Source organism: Aedes aegypti, chromosome 2 (genome assembly GCF_002204515.2).
Source record: "Aedes aegypti strain LVP_AGWG chromosome 2, AaegL5.0 Primary Assembly, whole genome shotgun sequence".
Lineage (NCBI taxonomy): Eukaryota > Metazoa > Arthropoda > Insecta > Diptera > Culicidae > Aedes > Aedes aegypti.
In genome coordinates this window covers 29,815,823-29,842,035 of record NC_035108.1, presented here as the reverse complement: position 1 = coordinate 29,842,035, position 26,213 = coordinate 29,815,823, and the positions used below count along the sequence as shown (strand labels likewise).

At 39.9% G+C, this 26,213-nt stretch overlaps 1 protein-coding gene across 1 annotated transcript in view; it reads left to right on the top strand.

Moving 5' to 3' along the window:
* Positions 1 to 26,213, top strand: part of LOC5574115 (fringe glycosyltransferase) — a 407,849-nt gene that overhangs the window by 137,227 nt on the left and 244,409 nt on the right. Inside the window, exons 3-4 of the mRNA XM_021840394.1 lie at positions 1,561 to 1,609; positions 10,509 to 10,611. Coding sequence (XP_021696086.1) covers positions 1,561 to 1,609; positions 10,509 to 10,611 — 152 coding nt within the window. The remainder of the gene's footprint in view (positions 1 to 1,560; positions 1,610 to 10,508; positions 10,612 to 26,213) is intronic.

Genomic DNA, 26,213 nt, shown 5'->3' with positions numbered 1-26,213 from the left:
GCATAATATGTCCATCATAATTGTTGAAAACTGCAATATTATGTTATAACATCAAGATCGTTAAACTTAAAAAACATTATTGATCCCATTGGATCCCGCTCTGGTTCATATATGTTTTGAAAGTGTGTAAGTTACTGAACAGTATAACGTCAAAATTAACTGCTACTACCTGCAACTTTGCAAGCTGTTAACCCTTAAAGGTGACGTATAAAAAAGAAGAAATAGTTCATAGCTCTTTCAAAATAAGAGATAGCGCTTTAGTCTCTTCAGCAAAAATGTGTATTTTTGGAGTATCTACAACATTGTAGAACATTGTAAAAATTAAAAAATCATATAAAAAAGATATTGTAAAAAAATCATTTTTAAGGGGGTTAACATCATTTTTACCATATAACTTAGTAAGTATGAGAGCTAGAATTTTTTCGTCTTCGACAAAGTTTCTTCAAATGACGTTACCTACAATACTTCCTTAGGTAGTTTTCAATTTTGAGAAAAAATAAAAAAGTTAATTTTTTTTCTCAGTGTATACAATTGAAAACGATTTTTTTTTATTTCTATAATAAAGTACTTTTAAAAAGAAGAAACATTGCAGAAGACACCAAAACGCTAAAACCGATAGTTTTGGCACAAACCCACATGTCCCACTTTTTTTGATTCCGTCCCACTGTGTTTCGTTCCGACACCGACGACGGACGGAATTGACATTGACCGGTTCTTCCCGCCAATGGCGTGGCCATTGAAGAGACCGGACCGCGGCACAACGTGACGATGATTTACTCTTGTCGGGACTTAGGGATGTTACAAGTGTAACTTTTATTTAGTCGATCAATCATGAACGACTCAACGCACTCATCATTCACACGCTTGCAATCAGTTACACAGTGCATGACTAAATTTGATGCAATGGTCGAAAAATATGTTGTATTTTTACGCAAAATTGCGTAAAAAGACCAAAGGTTTTCCGATAATTGCGTAAAACTTAAACGAGCGCTGCGTAACTGATTCTAAGCATGTAGTGCGTTTAGTAGTTAAAGATAAGTGGGTTTGAAAAAGTCGATCATCTTCAGAATCATATAGAATAGAACGAATTTTCGCTTAAAATGATCGATCAAAACTCTCGATATTTGTAAATCCTTATCGAAATCGATCACCTCCAAGTCGCAAGAGAGTGAAAAAGTGGTTGAATCGCTGCCGCCGAACAAGTTTTCCCTTTTAAGAAATTGACCACAACGTCTCCTTGGTCGATCGATCGATTGTGATCGTTGTCGCCAATGACTGTCGTGCCATATTTGGATCGAATCCCAGCTGTTGTTGGACGCTGCGAATAATGATGATGTCCCCCTTCAGTGCAATTTTCTTCTCATCAGGTCCCCTCGATCGACGATGAAGTTGACAGATCGGGATCAGTCGCCGGCCGATCGATCCGTCAGTCGATGGGGGAATTCGTCGCCGACCAAAGGGGAAATCGATTTTTTAATTAGAATGATTAAGCTGATTAAGTTTTTATTGCCTCGGCGAATGGAGTTTTAATGTCTTGTCTTGTTTCTTGCTTTTTTCCAGACGTGGTTCTTCACCGACACCGACGACCAGCACTACCAGAAGCTGACGAGTAAGTATTGATCGGGAGGATTCTGGGATTGTAGGGTTTTTGTACCATCGATCGATTAAGGAAAGTTTCGTAGAAACTTCGGTCCCACGGTCTTTGGGGACCGCGCCTAGAGAGAACTGTCAGCTCTAATGCGGCAGATGATTTCTTCCGAGAAAGAATTAATCACTCGTCGATGACGATAGAAGTGCTGTGCGTGTACTCTGGAATGGTGGTTACTAGAGAAGAACGATCGGATTTTTATGGCTTTTTAGATGGATTGGGGAAGAGCGTCATTCTGGCCGTCGGCGGTAGCCATTCAGCAATTCGACTGGAATACTTAAATGGCTCGTAGGGATAGCCAGATAGCCGTAGCGGAAACGCGCCGCTATTCAACAAGACCAAGCCAAGGGTTGTGGGTTCGAATCCCACCAGTCGAGGATTTTTTTCTGGTTGGACATTTTCTCGACTTTCAGGACATAGACTATCAACGTCAATTGGCAAAGAAAGCTCTTAGTTAATATCTTTGAAAGTGCTCATAAGAAGATTCAGTTGGGATCGTAACGCCGGGAAGAAGAAGAACGACACGACAAGTGAGGTGCGTTTAGTACTTGATGGGCGCAGTTAAGTTCGTCCAAAAAAGATATCAATCTTTTTCTCCGCAAGCCATAAACTACCGATTGATGGACCTCCATTTGAACACTTTGACGAACCTTAAGCGATAGTTCACGGAACCTCCGGACCTCCTTCTATCGATTTAAGATAAAATTTAAGTACGTCCTCTAAAATCTATCACACACCAGTCTATTGAAATTTCCCGGAATAAAACAAACACTGTGCTGTGCTTCGTGAAACGTTCTTCCAATCTATCAAAACTTCCCTGAGTCGATCATTAATCAACTCGACCACAAAAAAAACGTCCCACACAACGACAACAAACTGTGTCCGCGCGGTAGCACTGGTACCTCTGTACCACAAACAGTGATTTTTATTCGAATTTAATGACATGTGTACAAGAAAGCAGATGTCAACGAAAAGCAAGTCTCTCTCACGAAGTGACGAACCTTCCCATTTCCGAAAAGAAGTTCGTTTTATGATGGCTCACTCCGGCGCAGTCCGATTTTTCGTCTGTGTGCTTCGTCTTCGGGAGCGCCAAAGTCGTAACTTTGTCCCGGAGCGATTGGGTGATTGATATCTATTATGGAGAGGTCCATAAAACTAGAAGTTTCGATTGGATTTTCTGTTTATTTGTGAGGTTCTCCGCTGTTTCATAGTGTGTTTTTTTTTCATTGGGATGGTTCTTCCTGGGTGCACATTAAAATGTTGTATGGGAAGAACCATTTGGAAGCTTACTATTTCGGCTGTAGTCGGATACGTAGTCATCGCGTTTTTTTTTGGTCTAGGTTGCACAAAACCAATAAAATTTAATTGAAAATTTACGATCGGTTCGATCTTGCATTGGACCGCGGGGTGCGTTTAGTAGTTCGTAAATTTTAGCCTTCGGGCTATCGCGCTTTTGTACTTTGATGCTCTTAGAAGAGACATAATACACCTTTTTTCGGAACGGCAACATTGTGTTTGCCTGAACCAATTTAAGAAACGGTAAATTGTGAATAAATTTCTTGCCACAAATAAAATGTAGCGCGATTTAAATGTTCTGCTCGGAATCACACCCAAAAACTATTTAAAATAACGTTTCGAATAAATTGACTACATTATGGCAACAACGATCTTGGCGAAAAACTTTGACAGCGGTATAATTTATGGACTAAATCAAATCGGTCCCATCCCCTCGATCGGAAAGTTTATGGCTTTCTCACACCTGCCTTTGAAGCCGTCTATGCTAACTTCTTCCAAATATCGTCGGCAGACGAAAGGTGCTACATATATTTATTGGCGAAATCTGTTATCGAAACTATTGGTCGTTTTTGATAATATTCCTGATATTGCGTCAGATTTAAATGTTGCATGTTCCACCTCTTCATGTCATTCGAAATCTGTTGACTTTAGATTTTTGCCGACTGCAAAAATCTCCTCACAAAAAATCACCTCATTAGTGACGTATTCAGTGCCCACACTGGCAACCTCCCCAGCCGTCATTATAAAATTGTCCAAATTGCTGACAGAAACCCCTTCCACGGCTTGATCATCAATCACCAAGAAACCGCGCGAGCGAACAACCGATTCCGAACAATAATCAAATTTCTGGAGCTCCGAGTTGACATTTTTACGATCCTAATCCCGGCGTTGACGTTGAATACGTTGGAAGTCTTCGAAGTCGCGCATCTTCTTCCCCTACCCAAGAGGAGTTCGTTTGGCGGAATAACACGGAAATAAATAACCCCGGGGACTGTTGACGGCAGGACAACAAGAGCTCGATCGAAAAAAGCGAACGCGATTCTTTTCGATTATTCTGCCGCGCGCGTAGGAACAGGTTTTGGGAAATTTTTCGGGTCTTTCGAAATGCAAAAAATAACGCAACAAAAACATTGACCATTTGAGGAATTTCACATCATTAGGAGGTATTCGGGATCAGAATTCGCTAACAAGCTGAAATATATTTAGATTGGAAGTTGAGGAGGTTTCGCGTAGCGTTTCGGAGTAGCGAGAAAGGGACTCTGCTGTGCGGCTACCGTTGTTGACTTTCGGGGATCCTCTCGGGTGCTTAATTGGTTTTGATGAAGCACATCACTCGGGTCGTTAGTGGGAAAGCGTGGGATTTTTGGGTGAAATTTGTGGGATCGAGATTGAAGATATCAGAGAACTTAGCTAAATGTGATAGCCAGCAGCTACGAAAATCTTCATGAAACTTCTATGATACAAATTAATCACCTAGTGTTCTACGAATTTTCGGCTAAAATTCTTTCAAAATCCCATCTGGGATTCTCCCAAAATCCCGTCTGAGATTCTCTCAAAATTCCATCTAAGATTCTCTCAGAATCCCGCTTAGAATTTTTCCCTAGCGAGTTGGAATCTCAACTCTGAAAAAATCCCAGACAGAATTCTGAGGAAATCCCAGACGGGATTCTGAGAGAGTCCTGAGCGTTATTCTGAGAGAATCCCACACGTGATTCTCGCAGAATCCCGCTAGTGATTCTCTCGGAATCCAGATCGGGATTCGCTCAGAAACCTGTCTGGGATTCTCTTAGAATCCCGCTCAGGGTTCTCTCAGAATCCCGTCTGGGATTTCCTCAGAATTCTGTCTGGGATTTTTTCAGAGTTGAGATTCCAACTCGCTAGGGATTCTCTCAAAATTCTGCTCGTGATTCTCTCAGAATTCCGCTCGATATTCTCTCAGAATTGCGCTCGTGATTCTCTCAGAATCCCGCTCGTGATTCTCTCACAATCCCAATCGGAATTCTCTCATAACCCCGCTCGGGATTCCCTAATAATCACGCTCGGGATATTCTCATAACCTCGCTCGGGATCCTCTAAGAATTCCGCTGGTGTTTTCCTCAGAATCTCGCTCGTGATTCTCTCTAGAATCCCGCCTGGGATTCTCTCAGGCTCGCGAATTTCTCAGAATCCCGCTCGTAATTCTTTCAGAGTCCATCTCGTGATTCTTTCTGAATCCCACTCGTGACTCTCTCAGAATCCCGCTCATGCTTCTCCCAGAATCTCGCTTGTGACTCTCTCAGAATCCCGCTTGTGATTCTCTCAGAATCCTGAGATTCTCTCAGAATCCCGTCTGAGATACTCTCGGAATCTCATGTGGGATTCTCTTAGAATCCCATCTGGGATTCTCACTAGAATCCCGTTCTGGATTCTCTCAGAAAATCATTTAGGATTATCTCAGAATCCCGTCTGGGATCCTCTCAAAATTTTATGTGGAACTTTCTCAGAATCCCATGTGGGATTCTCTCAGAATCCAGTCTGAGATTCTCTCAGGATCCCATCTGAGATTCTCTCAAAATCCCGTCTGATATTCTTTCAAAATCCCGTCTGGGATTCTCTTGAAATCCTGTTTGGGATTCTCTTAGCATCCGGTCTGGGATTCTTTTAGAATCCGGTCTGGCAACTCTCAAAATCCCGTATGGGTTTCCCTCAGACCCCGTCTGGGATTCTCTCAGAATTCCGTCTGGGATTCTCTCAGAATCCCGTCTGGGATTCTCTCAGAATCCCGTCTGGGATTTTCTCAGAATCCCGTTCGGATTTCTCTCAGAATCTCGTATGAGATTCTCTCAGAATCCCATCTGTGATTCTCTCAGAATTCCGTCTGAGATTCTCTCAGAATCTCATGTGGGATTCTCTGAGAATCCCATCTGGGATTCTCTTTAGAATCCCGTTCTGGATTCTCTCAGAAAACCGTTTGGGATTATCTCAAAATCCCGTCTGGGATCTTCTCAAAATTTCATGTGGAATTTTCTCCGAATCCCATGTGGGATTCTATCAGAATCCCATCTGGAATTTCCTCAGAATCTCGTCTGGGCTTCTCTCAGAATCTCGTCTGGGATTCTTTCAAAATACCGTGTAGGATTCTCTCAGAATCCAGTCTGAGATTCTCTCAGGATCCCATCTGAGATTCTCTCAGAATCCCGTCTGAGATTCTCTCAAAATCCCGTCTGGGATTCTCTCGAACACCTGTTTGGGATTCTCTTACTATTCGGTCTGGGATTCTCTCAGGATTCCATCTGGATTTTCATCAGATTATCGTCTGGGATTCTCTCAGCATCCCGTCTAAGATTCTCGCAAAATCCCGTCCGGGATTCTCTTCAGAAACCTGTCTGGGATTCTCTAAAAAATCACGCCTGAGATTCTCTGAGAATCCCGTCTGAGATTGTCTTAGAATCCGGTCTGGGATTCTCTCAGAATCACGTCTGCGATTCTTTCCTGATTCTATCAGGAATTCTCAGAGAATCCCGCCTGGAACTCTTCCTGAATCCAGTTTTGGATTCTATCAGAATCTCGTTCAGCATTATCTAAAAATCTCGTTGGAGTTTTTCTCAGAATCCCGTCTAGGATTTTTCGTTTGGATTGGATTTTCTTCTGAATACCGTCTTGGGTTCTTTACAGAATCCTGTCTGGAAATCTTTTTAGAAACTCGTCGCTCTGCCTGATTAAGCAAATATGAGTCAAAGTCATAACTGCAGTGAAGATGTTGGAGGTATGCAGTCTTTTTAACGAAATACTGATCTTTGACAGTAAAACGATAAGTTTTGATCGTTTTTGTGAAAGAGACATTTAAAAAGATCGTAGATCACTCCTCATTAGTCTAACGGAACTCGAAAGAAAAAGGCCTATCTGCAATTAGGCGACTTACATAAACATTTCATAATTGCCCCCACGGCTTTGGCCGCTTTATAATCAGCGGCCCCGTGCACACGAACGGAAACCATCCCATAAATGTCACTTTTTACCGTTCATCCCGAACGCATCTCGCAGGTCGTAACATTGTTTACATTCGGAACAAATAACGCCCTGGAACACAATTCCAGAAGAAGAAGGAAAATAACCAGCCAACCGATACGATGGCAGTCGTAAATCATGCCTCTTGGGTCCCCCTTGGACACAGTCGGGGTCCTAGCCGGAGCTATTTCAAACATTTGCGCGATCCATTTTCTACTGCGGTTCGCGGCTTGGAATATGACGTCGCCTAGCTAGAGCCGCGATCGAGTTAAGCGCGGAAGCGTAAAATTCCACCATAAAACGCAATCAAGAGGGGCTGTAGGCTGAAATTGGGCTGCTCTCTTGGATAACTGGAATGCTTTCCTAGTGGGGTAGCTGTTCGTTTCAAAAGTATTCTCAATATTTTAATCTATTTCTCAAAACAGTTCAAATCTTGCGTATCATAAGGGCGTATCTGCAGTTATCGATTTCATGATCATCGATTTTCTTTTTCGCTGATAACTTTGCCAGACATACTTATCGACTGTTATTTTTGTTTTAGCACTAGAACTTGAGTTCTCATTGCCTTTCTTCGTAATTTGCGCCACAATCCCAACAGAGAAATTGATCACTGATCACTGATCATTTGATCATCATTGTTTCAAAGAATAACACGAAAGAAATCAATCAACCGATAATATTTGACATGAAAACGATAAAATTTGATCGTTTTAATGATAGATTATGGAAAACCAACCTCAAGTTGTTCGTTTTCCGACATCACTGTAACAAACGATAGAAATGTATCGTTTAAATGTCAATTTTCGTCATTTTTATCGAAAATCTATACAAAAAAGTCAATTTGAAGTAATCTATAGGCAATAATTAAAACAACAAAGACTTATTTTGTCTCTAATTTCCAATTCAAGCTGCAACCCAGCGCCCATTAAATCTCGATAAACACCGTTGCTGCGATGAATACCATAATGTCGTTTATTATTTAAAATGTCGTAAAAAATTAATGAATAGCGATCGCGCGGAATAGATTAATAATTTGTCGCTGCCGGTCGCCATTATTGACTCTTTTTTTCGGCTTTTGCGTGGTCTGCCGTTGTCGTAAAACAACAAAAGGCCACCAGAAGTGATCGATAAACGATCGATCCACGGCGCTTGGGTTACCAACTAATAGGGTGACAATTTATTCGATTGACTCAGCTGACGTGAATAAGGACGGAAAGTGGGTACGCAGAAAAGCTTTTTTGTTGCTGTCACTATCAATTATTTTGATTTTTTTCTAATTTAAAGGTTCCTGGAATCACTCAGCCTCGATCGGATCCGGAGCCTGAAGGCGACATTTTTCGCTTATCTAGCTTTGGGTAACCGCAAGAGATTTAGAGCACAGACAAACAGACCTAACACTAATTAAATTACTATCGGTCATGCTTCGAACTATCTTTTCAAATTTTGTTAGTTCCATGCTTCGCAACCAGAGGCGCGCAGATCGTTTTCCTTCATGTTTGACGTTTCACACTAGCGCCATCTTCATTTCGTGCTGCATGACTGCCAGATCCTGATTGTGGAAATACTAGATGAATTATAAAGAAAGTTGTTAGAAGTGTTGCGTCTGTTTGTCTATGACTAGAGGATGAGCTCGAAGATTCACACTCGCATAAATTCGGAACGCCATAAAACACACATTCACGCATGAGAAGCCGGACACCGTGGGACGGAATCGATGGGAACATTCCGCGGCTTTGACCGATGCTCTATCCAATGTGCTTTGTTTTATGGTAATCAGATATACCCATCGGACACACATCGAACATTTGCCAAAAACTGGGTGTTAATTGGCACTTGGCTATTCGATTTGCTTCTTTCGTGGCGGTTCTTCACCGGTCAAAAGTTCGTCACCGACTGTTAGGCGCAAAGCAACAGTCAGACGACGGTGACGAAATCGTTTCTCCTCGTCGAAAACAGAAAACATGCGCGAAATCAAATTTCGAGCTTGTTTCATTATGCAAAATACATGCAGCGCGCAGGAGTGGGCGTCAGTGCTTGTCGTTTGGCGAAGAAATATGTTTATCGACGGAGCTTGCCTGGACGTGGCCGGCGACCTTCGTCGCAAAACAAACACGAGCACGAGCAGCTCGTAAAATATTAGTCGTGGACCGAAGCGTGAAGGAGGGGTGGACGATGACTATTAATTTAATTGAGATTTAATAACTCAATGGTGACTTGATGGTTTACATAGTTTGAAGGGCGAATTTCGAACGAACTTCGTTATTGAAGGTATATTGGGGAACGTGCCTTTGGAGCCGGCCTTCTGATACCATCGCATAGAAGTCTCCATATATAGAACAAATGCGTATGTATATGTGCGTTTGTGACGAGCAAATTTTGCACTGCTGATGCGTTAGTGTGGAGCATTTTCACCAGCTGTCAGTCATTCCAACTAACGGGTCGGATTCGCTAGATGCAAGGCAGTCGTGTTCCAACTAGCGAATCCCCGCTGTATATAATATTGATTATTCTTTTTGAAGGAGTTGAATCCTCGCTTATGTCGTTTGACAGTTAAACGATATGATGCGTCGATCAACTGTCAAGCGACAAAATCTAATGCGCTAGAATAAGGACAAATGTAACATTATCGATCACTCTTCATCTATCCTCTCTTTTGTGAATGAAGGTTACAAGATGCAAGTTTGTTGGCATGTTTGCACCTCAAGATGCTTCGCGCCTGAAGTGAAAAAGTTTTAAGAAACTTGCATCTTGTCACCTTTATTCACAGAAGAGAGCATCGATTATGTCGAATTGATCATGATTGTTACATTCGCTCTAATTCTAGCTCACGCTTGAATTGAAGAATACGTTTTTAGTAATAACTAATATCTTGAACAGCAAACGACAACATAAAGGTAAGGTTAGACAGGGAATATCTATTATACTTCCTTCTCTCTTCAATATTGTCATAAACATTGATTCAAGCACTGCAATTCATTTACCATTTTCCCTCTAATACCATCTATCTACCATTCGCCTACGACGTTATAAAAACCATAACTCTAATGATGACCGTTTATTGCATGTCTTCCCCCTAATTGAAAATCTGACCTCGAAGCTCGACGTTCTACTGTTGCTGCTGCTGTTGCTACTGATCCCAATTCCCAAATCAAAGGAACAAGCCCCAAAAAGCGCCATAAATGTCGGAATAATTTACCGAATAAACTACGCTTTGTCGTTCTACGACGTACCTTCTTCACTCCCTCAAACTGACCTCTGGTCTGGTGCCCACTCATCGAATTCACAGCTTTTACTACACGCCGTCGTCGTCGCTAATTAACCGTCGCCCTCTTTCGGCGCATCTTTTTTCTTCCAATTCACTCTCGTTGTTCTCCTCAGACACCGGAACATTCACCAGTCCAGCTCGATATGAAAATATTTTGAACATTTTGATTAGCTCGATTCCGTCGCGTTTCCCCGGATTTTCGGTCGGATCGGATTCAATTTTCAGGAAAAAAAATTGAATCGGAGCAAAAAACTATGCATCCATTCTTACATATTTCCCCCTCTGATTGTCGTTTTTTCCTTATTTTTCCAGATGGTCACATGGTCAACACCAACTGTTCGCAAGGACACTTTAGGAAAGCGCTCTGCTGCAAAATGGGAAAGGAGTTCGAGTTCTTTCTCGACAGTGCCAAAAAGTAAGTACATACAAAATGCAATATGAGATCTCCTAACTCATATTTTTTTTATGAACTCAATGAAGAGATTCAATGATCTTTTATTTTTACAGTAGAATGAGCAAAAGAGCTGTTGATTTGATGTTATTACGATCTCACAACATTCATTTGTTTTAAATTAGGGATCCTTTATATGAGAGATTAGCGATTATTATAGATAATTAAATTAGATTAGATTAGATTAGATTAGGAAGAAAAATGGAATGATTTGGCAACAGACCAGCAGGGCCGATTTTGCTTGAAATGTATTTGGCAACATTGCTTGAAATGTATTTGGTTTCATTATAGTAGATCATTGAGCTACATTTCAAACTAATAAACAGCAGACAACAACCTTATATCACATAAGCAATAAGGGGTCATGCACAAATTACGTCACGCTCCGAGGGGGGGAGGAGGTCACGCCAAGCGTGACAAGCCTTACAAAAATTTCGGAGGACCCATACAAAAAACGTGACAAGGGGGGGGGGCAAAAAAGTTGAAATTTAGCGTGACATAATTTGTGTACCATCCCTAATTTAAAGAGGCAAATATTTCATTTTTTTTCTCTACGCAAAACCATTTTTACCGAAATAATTTCAAGAGGATTACATTACTCCACAAGAAAAAGTTCAAAACAAACATAACGCATGTTCGTTTGACTCACGCTTTGAAAGCTCTCGCGTGTTTGTCACCAACACTACTTAAAAGTTATGGTAGAAAATATTAACAAAGATTAGATTAGGTTTATCAAATGGGAGTATTTTCCATCAGCAAATTTATGCCCAATGGTCAAGTAAATAACACTGCACCGCTCAAACGTCAAATAGTCAACTCGTTCATCGGTCCATATGCCTTTCCATGTGACTCCAACTCCGTGTATGCATTTGTTTACATCTTCCAAAGAGCGATGCATACACGGGCCTGTCATTTCCATAGGAAAACTGTCAAACAGCTTCAGAATCAACTGATTTAAGTCGTTTTGTGTGTTTGGCAGAACAGCAATGCTGTCACAATTTCAAATCCCATAACGGTGAGTGCGGATCTATTGATCCATGGATCAATGCACGAGTTCACTCGTTGACGTTCGAGCGGTGTCGTGCTATTTGCGTGACCATGACAACGAGTGAATTTGGCAACGGCTCAAACGTTAAATTAGTGAACTCCGAGTTCATCGATGCACTCGTCTATCCTGTCAACAGCTTCTGAGGGCATTAGCGTGACGGCAGGAAAGGAGCTAGTCGAGATCATGAAAAGTTTTATACTTTCGGTAATTCACCAAATGTTGAACGGCTAAACTGCTTGCGAACTGTTGAACGCGCCATAAGGAATACACGGAATGTTCAACAACAGAATAGATTTTTAGCCGTTCAACAATAGCGAATCACCCTGTTTTGCCTTCATCGTGTTAAGACGTCAAATCGATTGAATGGCTCAAGGTACATTAATTATACACAGGTGATGACAAATGTCAGTTGGATTCTTATATTCCATGCCCAATTTAATGTTTTAGCTGTTTTGTGTTGATTGCAATGACTACCGGGTATACAAATGTATGTTTTTACTATCTACGATGTACGATCTATGACGCATCATTGAGAGGCAAACCGGTTGGAAATAAAAAATCTTTTAGCTTCCAGAACTACATGTTTTCTGATTTAAATGATTGAAATATCAATGTTTGTTGAAATTTATTTTATCTTCTGATCTTTTATTCAATCATAATTAAAACACTTTGCTACTGCACTGCACTGCATCAGATTCTGAAACCAAGATTCTTTTTTTTCTGGTTACGGACACTTGCCGTGATTTAAGATGGTATTTGTCTAAATGACCTCTTTTACAAAATCTTCCCAACATTAATTATACTACAATGGTCTTAATGATGAGATTCCCGTTTAATGTTATAGCGAAATATTGCTGATGACCAGAGGTTGCGATTATTTTTTTGGAATGTCCTCCGAAATCCTGCACCAATTTAATACAAGATGTTTAGATTCATATATTGATTGCAACTCTTAATCTCTTTTGATAGGGTGAAGAACTACTTGGACACTTCCATGATTCACTTTGAGGGGTTATTTTCGGCTAAATTGTCTGAAACTTTGCAATCAGAAGCATATTTAATCCAAATATGAGCTCAGTAGCTTTAAAACCCCTGCCAAAGTGAATCAAAAGTGCCAAGAACAGGATTTGGATCACTGTGATCCTAGAAAATTTTTAGATATTCATTTCTATGGATTCTCAAATACTTGAAATTCTAAAAATATATCTCAATTGTGAATCTCTTCTCCAAATCAGTTGGTGAAAATTTCCAATGAATTGGCGTTGGAGATCCTTGACGAATTTTTAATAGTATTTTTCAAAGATACTAACTACATTGATTGTTTTTGCTCAGGTTCCAAATGAAGCTGATTATATATTCAAAGCACGATGCTTGATGGTTTTCTGGCCCAGATTCATCAAAAGTTCTTCAGCAAACTCTCTGTGAGCTACTTCCTACATTCCTTCAGGATGATGAAATATATGGATCTCCTTTAAAATTGAATCCCTTATATGCAGCCCAAACATATATACACAATTACTCTTGACCAAACAAATTCATGACGGCTCACTGTGCAAACCACAATCGAAGGAATCGTTTTCTACGCCGTACATCACGCACACATTGATGCGTAGAGTAAGGTGGGGCAAAAGTTCGACCTTAGTGGTATCATCTTTGTTTCCAGACAAACAATAGCAGTTGAAACAAAATAAATACCATAGAGTAAACCTTCAACATAAATGTCAAAATATTTACCCACTTTTAGTTATAACAGTTTCAAAATTGATTGTCTTAAACGAACTTTTGCCCCACCGGTGGGGCAAGAGTTCGAATCTAGTGTGGGCAAAAGTTCGCTGGCAACAACACAAAATTTTGATACTTTCATTACAGGCATACTTTCTACCAGCCGTAAACTTACGTTTGCCGAAAAATACACACTAAATTTTCATTAAAAAATTGCTAAAAATTGGGTTATTTGTTAAACAGTAATGACCCGATTTTGTCAGCCCCCAATTTTGTCTACCCCCGATTTTATCTACCCCCGATTTTAGCATCCTTTGTTCCCGATTTTGTCAGCCTAAAATTTATATTTATTTTAATTAGACTAAACACGTCTATATTGGCAATATTGGGTGCATAAAGTCAAATATGACTTTGGCCACACCTAACAAACATCGAAAGATCGATTTTTTGAAATTTGTAATTCTTAATGATTATCCAAGAAACTTATCAATGTTACGCAGTTAAATTATTTTACGGATTCCTGTGAAATCTCAACAGCTGAACGGTTCGGTAAAATAAATTAACGGAGTACGGTAAATTTTCACAGTATTCGGTAAAAATTCACCGGAATCCGTAAAATTCCGACGAAATTACGGTGCACACTTAAAATAAATCACAGTATCCTGTGAAATAAATCACCGAATTTGAACTGTAAACAACAAAAATACAGATTTTCCTGTGAAATCTACTATTTTACCGACAAAATCCGTGAAATCAACTATTTTACCGGACAAAATCCGTGAAATCTTCTATCCGTGAAATCCGTGAAACAAACAATTTTACTGCAAATCTGTGAAATACTAACGAACAGTTAGGAAACAGCATTATTTTCACCGAACTTCGGTGAAATCGTGTGAAAGCCGCTCTGGAAGGCAAGAGCTTCCTTTTGTTTTTGTTTTTGCACACCATTAACAAGCAGTGAATGCTGGCTTAGTGGTAGCAAGCCTGCTTCCTGATCGGAAGGTCGGGAGTTCGGTTCCCGTTCGCGCCATTTTCTTGTTTTTCTTTATTATGTTGATCAATGATTTTACAGATTGTTCAGCTGTTGAGATTACGGTGAAATTTCACCGTAATCCGTAATTTTTTTTAAGTGTGTGTTTAATTTCACCGAACTGTTCAGCTGTTGAGATTACCGTGAAATACACCGTAAGAGCTTAGTGTGTACCTTAGATTACGGTACATATAAAATGGAAGTAAAAAAAAAAACAATGTTTATATTAACAAAATCATAAAACTAAGTCCTTAAGTTAAAATAAAACTTGAAACCAGTCGAAAAATGTTATCCCGCTTTCAGCTCTTTCCCAATTTTGTCAACCCTAAATGCAGCATGACAATATCGGGACATTATTGTATATCCAAAAATAGCAGTTTTCGCAAAACTGAGTGAAAATGTAAAATTTTGGTAACATTTTTTGCACGATCAGGCAATTTTTGTTAAATTTGAAGATAATATGTGGATTATAGGCAATTTGCATATTTTTCCGTGAGTTTATACATGGGTCGAACTTTTGCCCCACTATGAGCCAAGAATTGTTTCCAAGCATTTATGCAAAAACTAATACACCTCAAAGCATCCTTATGGTAGGCCTAGAATCGCCCTTACATAAAATATTAAAAAAGATTTTATCTTTATTTCGTTCCATGCTACAAAATTTTGACCAAAAATTACAATATTGAAGTCGAAAAAAAAACAAATAGTCATAATTTTTCCTAATCTCAATCGATTTTGATGAAATTTGGAGTAAAATTCTCTTCACACTCAGTTGAGCTCGACTAATCATCAATATTAACCTCATTTTCCCGAGCAGCCTAGATAGCCGCGTAGTGTCGGTAGCGGTTGTTTCAATTGGCTAAGAATTAACACTACGGACTACCTGTTCCGGTGGTAAAAATCCACCTAACAGGTGACCCCTAATGTATGCGGATTTAAGCTTACCGTGCCTAAGAATGAATGGTTAGGGGGGTCTAAATAAAACCTAACCGCAAACGGAACCTGTGGAGTACCAGGGCGCCCTCTACAGTATTATGCCCTTCCTGTGCTACCCGGAACAATAGTGCAGGTGACCTTGTGTTTCTCCGAGATAATCGGCTGCCCTTCTTCAGTCTCAATCCTGAGGCTAAATAAGGGTGGGATTATTGATACGTTGTAATTTAGTTTCAATTTTCACTTCTATGGTTTCGCATTATGCGTATTACACAGTGTAGTCTGTGCTTTTCGCCTTTGACGACTTTTAAGAGATACCGATCTGGTTTTTTCGCTGCTCGTCTTTTTCGTTCTGAGATTGCGAAAAGCTTAATCCTGCCTAGTTTGGGTAGTGGCTACGGTTAGGCAGAGGCGTCGCGTCCACATGTGCAACATGTGCACTGCACAGGTGGCAAATCGTTCATCATAAAAACCTACGATTTCTACTATTATTGAAGTACGATTCTTTAATTCTCTCAATACAATTTAGCCTATTTCAATTATCTTTATCATTGATCATCGCAATTTTCACCTTTCAAAATATTTGTTGTTATATTTTTGCTATTCAAATTAAATGCAAAAGCTGTTTGGTGAGGCGCAAGATCTGTGCCCTAATTTTCCCTACGCGCTCAGTGCGATGCATGCTACGCAACACTTTGTTCCACGCTACACGTTGCTGCTGTGACAATGAAACCCAACGTGTGCACTCTCATCGGGAGACGCGTTGACTTTCGTCGTACACACAATTCTGTATACGTGGTATAATGTTTTTTGCACTACAAATGCCAGTGTGTAAGTAGCCAAAGCGTCAACTCTGGCCGGTGCACAGTCTTGCCACATCAATCTGTGCGAGCGTGCGGTGGGGAGACAAGAGACAAATCAATCCACGAGAGAGATCCATTTTGCTTGCTCTCTTTTTTCCTTCGCGCTTTCAACATCACCACGCTTGTGGTGTGGAGTACTGGCGTGATTTTTTAGACGGCTGACGGTAAGAAGTTTCTGTAAGTTTGAGACTCAGGGCCCGCGCGTTTTTTTTTTTGTACAATACTGGTTAAGGACCTCGCTTCCAGCATACAATATTAGCGCGGTGGTACTTGTGATGCTCAATCAGAAGACAATCAGAAAATGAATTCAAAAGCGGTCGTACCCTCCGTACCGTCATCGTCAGTATAACGCTTGTGGTGTGGTTTAAAAGCGAGCAATTTTCTTGATGCGTGCACCAAGTACACGAAGCGAACGATCTTGTATTAATTCTATGTAAAAATATGTGGGTTATGATCACTAACTCTATATTGCAATATTAGTTAGAATCCAGTGCTTTATAAATCGAAACTGTTGCCCCGCATAATTTGAATTATTTTCATATGCAATTTTACAATTTCCCCATAATGATGACTAATCGTTAAAATTGAAAAAGTGAAACAATAAAACTAAACAACCCGAATAGCATCTGCAATCATAAATGTTTTTAATCAACTGAAAGACTAGAGAAAAATTATATTTGAAAACGAAGGTTAGTAAAGATTGATTATACATTTTATTACCTTAGAAAAAAAAGGTTTGAAACCAATATATAATATTGGACATATATAAAATGACACTAATGTTGTTTCCGTTTTTAGAAACTGGATCGGGTATCAGCACATAAATAAACCAACGTCAAGCAAATTGTACTTCGGTCGAACTTGAATCGGGTTGGGGTTGAAACTGTGGTTCAGAACAGGTTGCGCCAGTTCCAACCTAGGTTCAAAAACGAATTCGACATAAATTAAAAGTGCATAGGTTGATAATTAGGCCACGCGACGCCTCTGCGGTTAGGATAGCTTAGTTAGACCAATCTTCAGCATAAAATATCAGCAACGATCAATCTTTGTAGACACATGCAAATGGTACAGTTCAAATGGCTCAAAAACCTTACTTTTGTGAACTTTTATCTAGGTAACCTTGTGGACCCAGTTTTTGTTACATTCATAAACATGAAATGGCAAACTCGCGTGCTATACCTCGTGCATGCGTGCTCGTAAATAGCGCTGACGTTGCTACACTCATTTCTGAGTTAACAACCAGAGATGTAGGTTATACCACAATTGATGTTTCTGCTGATGACCTCAATAGGAAATACGTCTTTAGTTTTGTGGTGTATTTACCACATGATGAACCGTCCCCAATGGATGATTTCAAACGAGTTGTCGTTCACTGCCTATTAAAAGGCCTTCTGCTGATCTGTGGGTAGTGATGCTGATACTCATTACATCATCTGAAGTAGCTCAAATATCAATTTGAGAAGCTCCAGTCTGATGGAATGCTTAAGTAGTTCAAATCTTGAATTACTTATTTTAGGGAATCGCCCAACCTTCATGGTATCTGCTAGAGAAGAAGTGTTAGACATAATGCTCTACTTGAACAGAATCAGTCACGAGTTGACGAATTGGCATGTATCAGATGATGAATCATTATCTGATCATCGCTACATCTCTATATGAACATATACTCCACAAACTGGGAATTGGTTGTGATCAAATTCTATGAATTCTCTCCGTCCATTGGAAATCCTAGTGATTTGAATGTTTCCACTTCCGGTGAATTGGGACACAATTGTCCTTGCTTCGAGTGAATTCCACAATTGCTTGTCACTTTGTTCCTCACAACTCCCTTCGCGGGACGAGTCTGGCTATTTGTAAAGGAGTATGTCAGATAGTCAGGCTGCTTTTAAAGCTCTTGCTTAGGCCAACTCAAGGTCTAAGCTTGTTATCGCACGTCGAACTCAATTTGAGGAACTGACTTCAGTGAACTCTGTAAAACTTATATGGGTCCTTGCTATTCTTCCATTACTGGGAATGAATTGGCTTATGAATTAGCATCGCATGACTTCATTGGCCCTCAGGCAGGTATTCCAATTTCGAAGTGCTGGGTAAAGCTTCAGAAATTCTTGGGCGCCAACTCAGCACTAGCAATATTGGAATAATATGAGTCATGTCGTCAAACAAAATTGTACATTACTGAGCCATCCCAAAGGTGGCTAAGTATTTAACAAATCTGCCAAAGCAGAATTGCAGTCTCTTGGTAACAACCTTGACTGGTCACTGCCGACTCAACTATTACATGGCAAATATTCAGTGTGTTGATACATTTGTGTGTGATAGTTGTGATTCCGATTATGGAACTTCTTATCACCTCATATGTAACTATGCAATCTTCGCGTAATTGCGATTCCAATTACTTGGTTAACACTTATTAAGTGAAACTGATTTTAGAAACCTGAATCTTCAGGACATTCTGTTATTCTTAACCCGCTGGGGTAATGAGCTATAGGCTCTCTTTACGCTCATGCGTTTTGCAGTGTCCTTTTTAGGGCGCTGTTCGAACCCATTGTGGTATGGAGCTACATGCTCTCAATTCGCTTATGCGATTTTCCCTCTTCAAGGAACCCCACTCCTATTTCCTCCCATCTTTCCCTTCCCTTTCCTCTCCCATCGGGTAGATGATGAAATAGGCTCAAATATGGCGATGGCACAAATCTCCAAAATGGCGGGGAACGTGCCTCTGGAGCCGGCCTTCTGATACCTGATACCTCTTCACACTCAGTTGAGCTCGGCTAATTTTCATTCTTTTGCCGAGATTCGCACAGCCGAGCGGTCAGCAACTGAGTTTTAGCTGAGATGTCAGCAAAAAATCAAGTATATTCATAGCAGCACCTGTGGGTGCCGCTAACATCAAACGTCACTTTTGCTGAGATGTCAGCAAACGAACTTTAACCGAAATTTGCACAGCTGAGATCGGCATTCTGATTTAAGTGTGTTACTTGAGTCTTGAGTAGCATTCGAACCACCATAACATTCATAAGTTTTGTTTTGAATTGAGTTAGAAATTATGAAAAGAAATTCTTGCCCCACTTTACTCTACAAGTTTTTTTTAGTACGACAGATTGAAGTCAAGTTTTTTTTAGCACGACTTTGATTACGTACATGCGGTTTTCTAGTTTCTAGTCTCTCAATCTTTAACCTTGCTGCTCGGAATACAGGTATCTCTCCGAGATAATCAGCTGCCTTCACGAAGAGACGAATTATTGATATGTTTACTTAAACTATTATCTTAATGGAATCGCATCACGCGACACTCACAGTGTATTCTGTGCTAATTCGCTGTTGACATCTCTCAATTGGTATTAATCTGATTCTGTTGCTGCTGCTAAAAAAATTGAACCTCAATTAAGCTTTATTTCTCAAAATCCAGGTTTAAAAGAAAATTTGCATGTTGCTCAGAGGAGAACTTACCTATGCAATCGCCGTAATCGGTAAAATATGCACACGCCATTAGCCTGACTCACCGTTCCCTAACATCCTGCGCTCAGAATACCAGCTTCATTAACCAGCATTACAGTTCAATTTTTCATATTTTACGTTTCGCTGCCCGCTCCATCCAAAGGTGACCCGAGTCATCCCGAGTCCCGGGACCAACCGACCAACTCTGGCAGTCCCCATTCATTCCTGAGGCACCGAAAGAAAGGGTAATGATTCAGCTACTTCGTTCTGGCTCGGCGGCGGCGGCGGCGGCGGCTTCGGTCGACCGACCGACCGATCATTTGTCCGATTTCATCGTCCAAAATTGGGGGCGGACGCAAGCGATTAATTAAGATAATAACATGCAGCAGCGTTCGGGATTTCTGGACTTCGGATCTTCACCCATTGTTTGAGCTGCAGCTTGCTCCGCAGATCTTGGGTCTTCGTCGTCGTCGTCATCGGGCAGGATTGATTTGATTAGGCTCGGGGTACAAATTATCCTAGACGACCACGGCGGACTTCGGCAGCGGAACAATGGTGTCGATTATGGGGTTCGTGTGCAAAAGTTCAACCTTTGGGTGGATGTCTAGCTGGGCAGGCTGTTGAGGTGGCTATTGTCCGGGGTTGATCGAGTGATCGATTCCATTGAATGGACGGCATTGTGTCGGGACGTGATCGGCCGGCTGAATTAGAGCCTGTCGGGTTTTGGGGAATAAAGCAGCGAATGACGTTTGATTGAGGACTTTGGAGAGACTAGAGTTGGCGCTGCTTCTTGGAAAAGATTCAGCTGCTGGATGCAGGGCTGGTCGCAACTGTGTGTGTTTGAAATAGGAGCTTTAGAGAACTCTTGTCTAAAAAAGGAAACGAACATGAACAAAAGTTTGCTTTGAATGTTATTCCGTAGATTTCTTCAGGGGTTCAGTGAGTTTTTTTTACGAACTACCAGGATTTTTTCCAAAGGACAACTACAGAAATTGCTCCAAAGATTCCATCGGGGATATTTTCAAGAATTCCTCCAAAAATAAAGCTACATTCTTTCTCTATTAGCTTTTGCTTTCTGATGGTGATCTTAGAATTCACAATTAGCGGTGCGCTAATAGTGAAAAAATAGTTTTTCTTACAGAAAAAAATCGTCAGGAGTTTGAGATCTCTAAATAAACTGGCCTCTAAGTCACTTTCATCCTTATTATGGTGCGAAATATTAAAAATACAGTTGAGACTTGCATTAAAATACACAGAGATCTGTTACCAGCCCTGTAGAATGGCGTTGAATGTGGCATAGCTTAGGAGTGAACTAATTATTTGGAATGACATACCTACTGAATAGAACGCTCAAAAAAGTATCGATCTGCTTACGTCGTAGCACTTCGATGGCAAAATTCCCCGTTCAATACACATGGCAATTTGCGTGAGTTCCTTGTATGGCTCCACTACAGTGCTTTACCTGAACACCTTGTAGGGAGCGGACACGACACTTGAATGCATCCAGCACAAGTCAGTCAGCGTATGCAAATCTTTCGATTTCTCTGCGATTGGTTCGTTTGTTTGGAGAGTTTATTTCGATCGCGAAATCGTACAACTTGTCATTTCTCAATCTTTTAAAATGCAAATGCAAACTCACTGATGCGGTCGTAAATTTACTTTTCGAACCAAACCTTGCTGCTGATGGCCCTCATTACTTATTCTAATCGGTCTACTATGTAAAGTAGTGTGATCCAGTCGACATTCCTCCCCGCGAGTTCGATCGTGTGATCCAGCACCGGTGTTTCCTCACTTTAATGAGTTTGTGATAAATGTGGAGCTCGCCTGTCGTCGACGACGCAATCTAGTTTGCCACGGTCGGCCCTCCAAACGAGAGATCTGGTTCTCATTCCGTCGATAATAACCGATCCTAGTAAGCCACATTGTATGAAGGCATGCCGGAATTGCCTTCCCTCGCCTCGTCGACATTGTTGGACTCTGCGCCATGTGCTTATTAGAGCGCTTATTTTCTCACATTTCATCCCATTCTTCCGAGCATGCTGCTGATCTTCCAATTTTTGCTCCCCCCGTTTCCCAGCGAATCCATCCGGGCATCATTTTCCCATCTCATTTGCGCACTGTGGGCGATCAGGTGGACAAAAATCTAAAAATATGGCTTGTTCTGGTAGGATTATCTTTTTTATCATTCCATAGTTCTATTAAAGTATTCTTGAAATATAGCAGCAAAGCTTTTCGTAGTTTTATTGATACAGTATGCAAAATTTAAAGTTTGAAAAAAAAATAAAAACGCAAGGTATTTGTTAACCTTTTCTAAGTTTGGGGCAAATCACAGCATCACGATTTGGCGGCGGGCCAAAATTTTCTCAGTCTTCAAATAAATCTGTTTCCATAAAATTAAACAAAATTTAGTGAATAAAAAAAATCAAGTCGAATCTAGTACACGACACTGAAGACGGCTTTACAGTAGAGGTTTAAATACGTGTATCTTTCTAAAGCTAAGTATGCTGTTCCGCTCAAGAAAAGTAAAAATTTCTGCTCAAGAAGTGGTAAAGAAATTTCCTACAGTGAGCTCCATTTGAATTGACATTTCTTTTCAACTGCGTACTGCGATCAAAGAAAAATGGTTTTCTTGAGCATTTCTTGTAAGAAATTTTTCACACATCGAGATAGGCGATTACTTTTCTGTTGAAGTGCATACTTCGCTTAAGGATACAAACTCTAGCGGAATTAAATGTTATAGTACTAAATTTGCTTTTCCGTTTATTAAAAAAAATGTTTTTGGAAACTTGAAAAAGATACTTGCTTTTTAGCACCTCTCCCAAGTAGGATAGGTTATGAAAATTAAGTCCAAGTTTGTATAAGAAAACGGCTCAGAATTCTTTTAAAGAGTGCGGTTTCGTTTTTCACCGCCGGAGTGAAGGTTTGTTTGTTTTTCGGTTTTCGCGTTTTGCTAGGATTGCTTCGTGAAAGCCCAAGCATTCGTGTTTTGTGTCATCAATGTGATGTTTTGCATGTATAGCAAAAGTGTTATTTTTCTCTCGTCTACAGAGTGATTTTTTTCTCAACCAGTCTGTATGCGGTAAACCCTCTAATACCCAACCCCGCCTTTAGACGGGGTACACTTTGTAATTTTGTGTAATTTTTCGTAGCTCGGAAATCAAAATGATTTTATTTTTGGCTTATACCTTGACTCATAACACGCATATAAGAAAAGTTTTTTATGACTTTTGAAACTTTTTTGTATTTTTAGAAATTGTTTGAAAAATTGCATTCTTATATAACCTACAAATGCCTGGGCTTCATTTAACGTGTAATATAAAAAATCGTACCTTTTATATTTTTCTACGATTGACCTATCACAAACGAAGAGCCTGGTGGTATTAAAATCATTTCAAACCTGTTTTTCCGTTAGTTACACGGAAAATAAAATACGCTCCGAAAAAAAATTAAAAATTAAGTATTTTTAAAAATACCGTAACAATTTAAATTTGTATTATTCCCAAAAATCAACAACTAGAAAAGGCTTCAAGAAAAAATGAAAAAAGCTAGGGATGTTCAAAAATAAAAATTATAAAAATCAAAAACCAAAATTTAAAAATTTGCGAATAAAAATAAATAAATGCCCAAAACGTGTTTAGAACGATTTTAGATAACGAAAAATAATACTTAAATCGAAAATAAAAATTTGGGTATTAGAGGGTTAAGTGAAACTAAAAGTGAATTGTAGCTGCTCAGTCGGGGATGAAGGATCAATTGATGGGCTCATTTCATGCTTTTATTTCAAATCTACAAAATATGTCTGCCAGCACATTTAATCGTTACAACGGTAGGCCGTAAATATGATTTTTCATCAAATAATGAAGGGTTCGTCACTGTGAGTGTCGGCATAAACTCTTATTCATAAATTATTTATGTTTTATTTTTTAAACACCTCTTTTCTTGTACTTTTTTGTAGTTCAAACTTTGGGATTCTACCCCATTATTCTAAACGCCATTAATCCGAATGCCACTACCCCGAATTCCAAAACCCATCACCCTGAATGACTTTACCCCGAATTCCAATATCATGGGGAAATGTCATCAATATCATCATGCCAATTATAAATTCGGGGAAATCGCATTCGAGGTGTTGGAATTTGGGTTGATGGCATTCAGGGTAATGGGGTAGAATCCACTGTAAGTGTCGGCATAAGAGTGTTTTGATTGATTTTTTTTTTCATTTCAGTAAAATATGATAACACATGTTTTCGTTCTGACAGCTGTAAGAATGTTGCGTTTAGCTATTTGTTCAACAAACTTTCAATGGTTCGTCACTTCAAGTGTCGACAATATTTTCTTCCACTTGGAAAGCTTTCATAACAATTTAAAATATTATATTTATAGGCATGTTTATATCAACATATTATTTATACAAATAATTGTTAATCATGATCTAACCGCTTATGAAAGGTACCCAGTAACTTTTGTGGAGATGCAGAGGTAAACACGGTCTCCAAATAGCAAAAGTTACATTCTTAATTTCCTTTCCCCAATCCCACCTGACTGCAAGGACGTGGCGGACGTCGTTATTGACCTTGTAAAAATAGAGGCACTGAATTATTCACACTAAAAAGATTATGGCCGATCCCAGCCCAACTTCTAGCTGATTCTTTGTGCATCTTCACTGACTTCGATCAATCACGGAATAGCAACCTTTGGGCGAACACGAAGTTATTGCGACACCGAAAATGTCATGCCAATTTTCTTATAATGTTTAGAATCAAACCAAAATTTTAGGGTAGTTTTATACATATATTTACTTAAAAATCAAAAGAAAAGTTAATCGATTGAGCCTTGAGTGTAAAATTGAAGGCATTTTCGCTTGATGCCCTCCAACAAAGTCTTTACAGTGTCATCCGGTACCAGTTTCTCATTTTTTTTCCATTTTCTTAACATGTCCTTCTCGTCTTTGACTGTCTTCTTGCTCTTCCGAAGTTCCCGATTCATTATTGCCCAATACTGCTCCACCGGGCGCAGCTCCGGGTAGTTTGGCGGATTCATGTCCTTTGAAACAAAATGGACAGAATTGGCCTCATACCACTCCAGGCCACTTTTAGAATAGTGGCATGATGCCAAATCTGGCCAAAATAGCGGAGCTTCATCGTGCTGCTGCAAGAACGGCAAAAGGCGCTTAGGCACTCAGGTTTGAAGATCTCGCCATTTACTGTGCCCTTTGTCACTCCTCAGTCCGCAAGAGCAGATGGCCTGCCAAATGAGATATTTGGAGGCGTACTTCGACATTTTCTTCTTCTTAAATTTGTCGTCCACATCGAACTTGCTCTTGCCGGTGAAAAACTCCAACCCCGGAATTTGCTTAAAATCGGCTTTTATATACGTTTCGTCGTCCATCACACAGCAGCCATATTTTGTCAGCATCTTCTCGTAGAGCTTTCGTGTCCGAGTTTTAGCCGCTCATCGCGGTTTGAGATGTTCTGTACCTTGTATGTTTGTAGTCCAGCTCTCTTCTTTACATTCTGGACGTAGCTCTGCGACATGCCGATCTTTTTAGCCAAATCACGGCTTGAGACGTTGGGATTTGCTTTGATCATCCGCTTCACCTTTCCGTCCGTTTTTTTGTTCTCCGGTCCCGGTTTTCTTCCAGCTCCTTTGCCGTGGTCAACCGCTCCTGGAACCGCTTCAACACTCTGGACACGATTGAATGGTGAATGTTCAACATTTTTCCCAACTGCCGGTGCGACAGGTCAGGAAATTCCAGGTGTGTGGAAAGAATTTGTTCTCTCGACTCACGTTGATTCACCTCCCTTTTCGTTAAATCGAAAAACACGACTTCGAGTTTGACAGCATGTAAACAATACACATCAATGAGAAAGTGTGCAAAATTTGGTTGATTTTCACCCAATGGTAGAAAAGTTAATGTTATCTAAGCTAAGCTACAACGACTCAGAATTCTTTCAGAATCCAACCTGTTCCTGATAGTCCTGTTCAGACATCTAAAACAGGGATGTCTTGAATTGTTTTGGGAAATCTGTTCAAGATGTGCAGGATTCTGTGAAAATGTTGCATCGCATTGTGTCAAAATCTCGCTTACCCCCTCTACCAGTAGCTTCATTTTCTCACCACAAAAAAAAATATTCAGATCGCGATAACTTTTCTGTTTCTTATTTTTTACCAAATTCTCAAAAAACTCTATTTTCAGAATCTGCATCGATATTGATTATTGGTCATCTGGTTTTTAAGATATTCCAATGTTTCTTGGAGAACCGATATTTCCCATATAAAATTCCTTTGACCGCCATTTTGTGTTTAGTCAATATATCAAAAAATAAAATATGGGCTATACAATGTTAGTTATTTAAGAATATCCCTGATAAAATCATACAAATTGGTTGAGTTATCTAAAAAAAAACAATTTAAATTATAATATTATGTTTTTTGAAGTTCTAAACATAAATGCTCATATCTCAAAAATGGTTGCATCAAATTGCTTCATTTTTGACAACAGACTCTACTCAAAGTATTGTTTCGTTAGCAA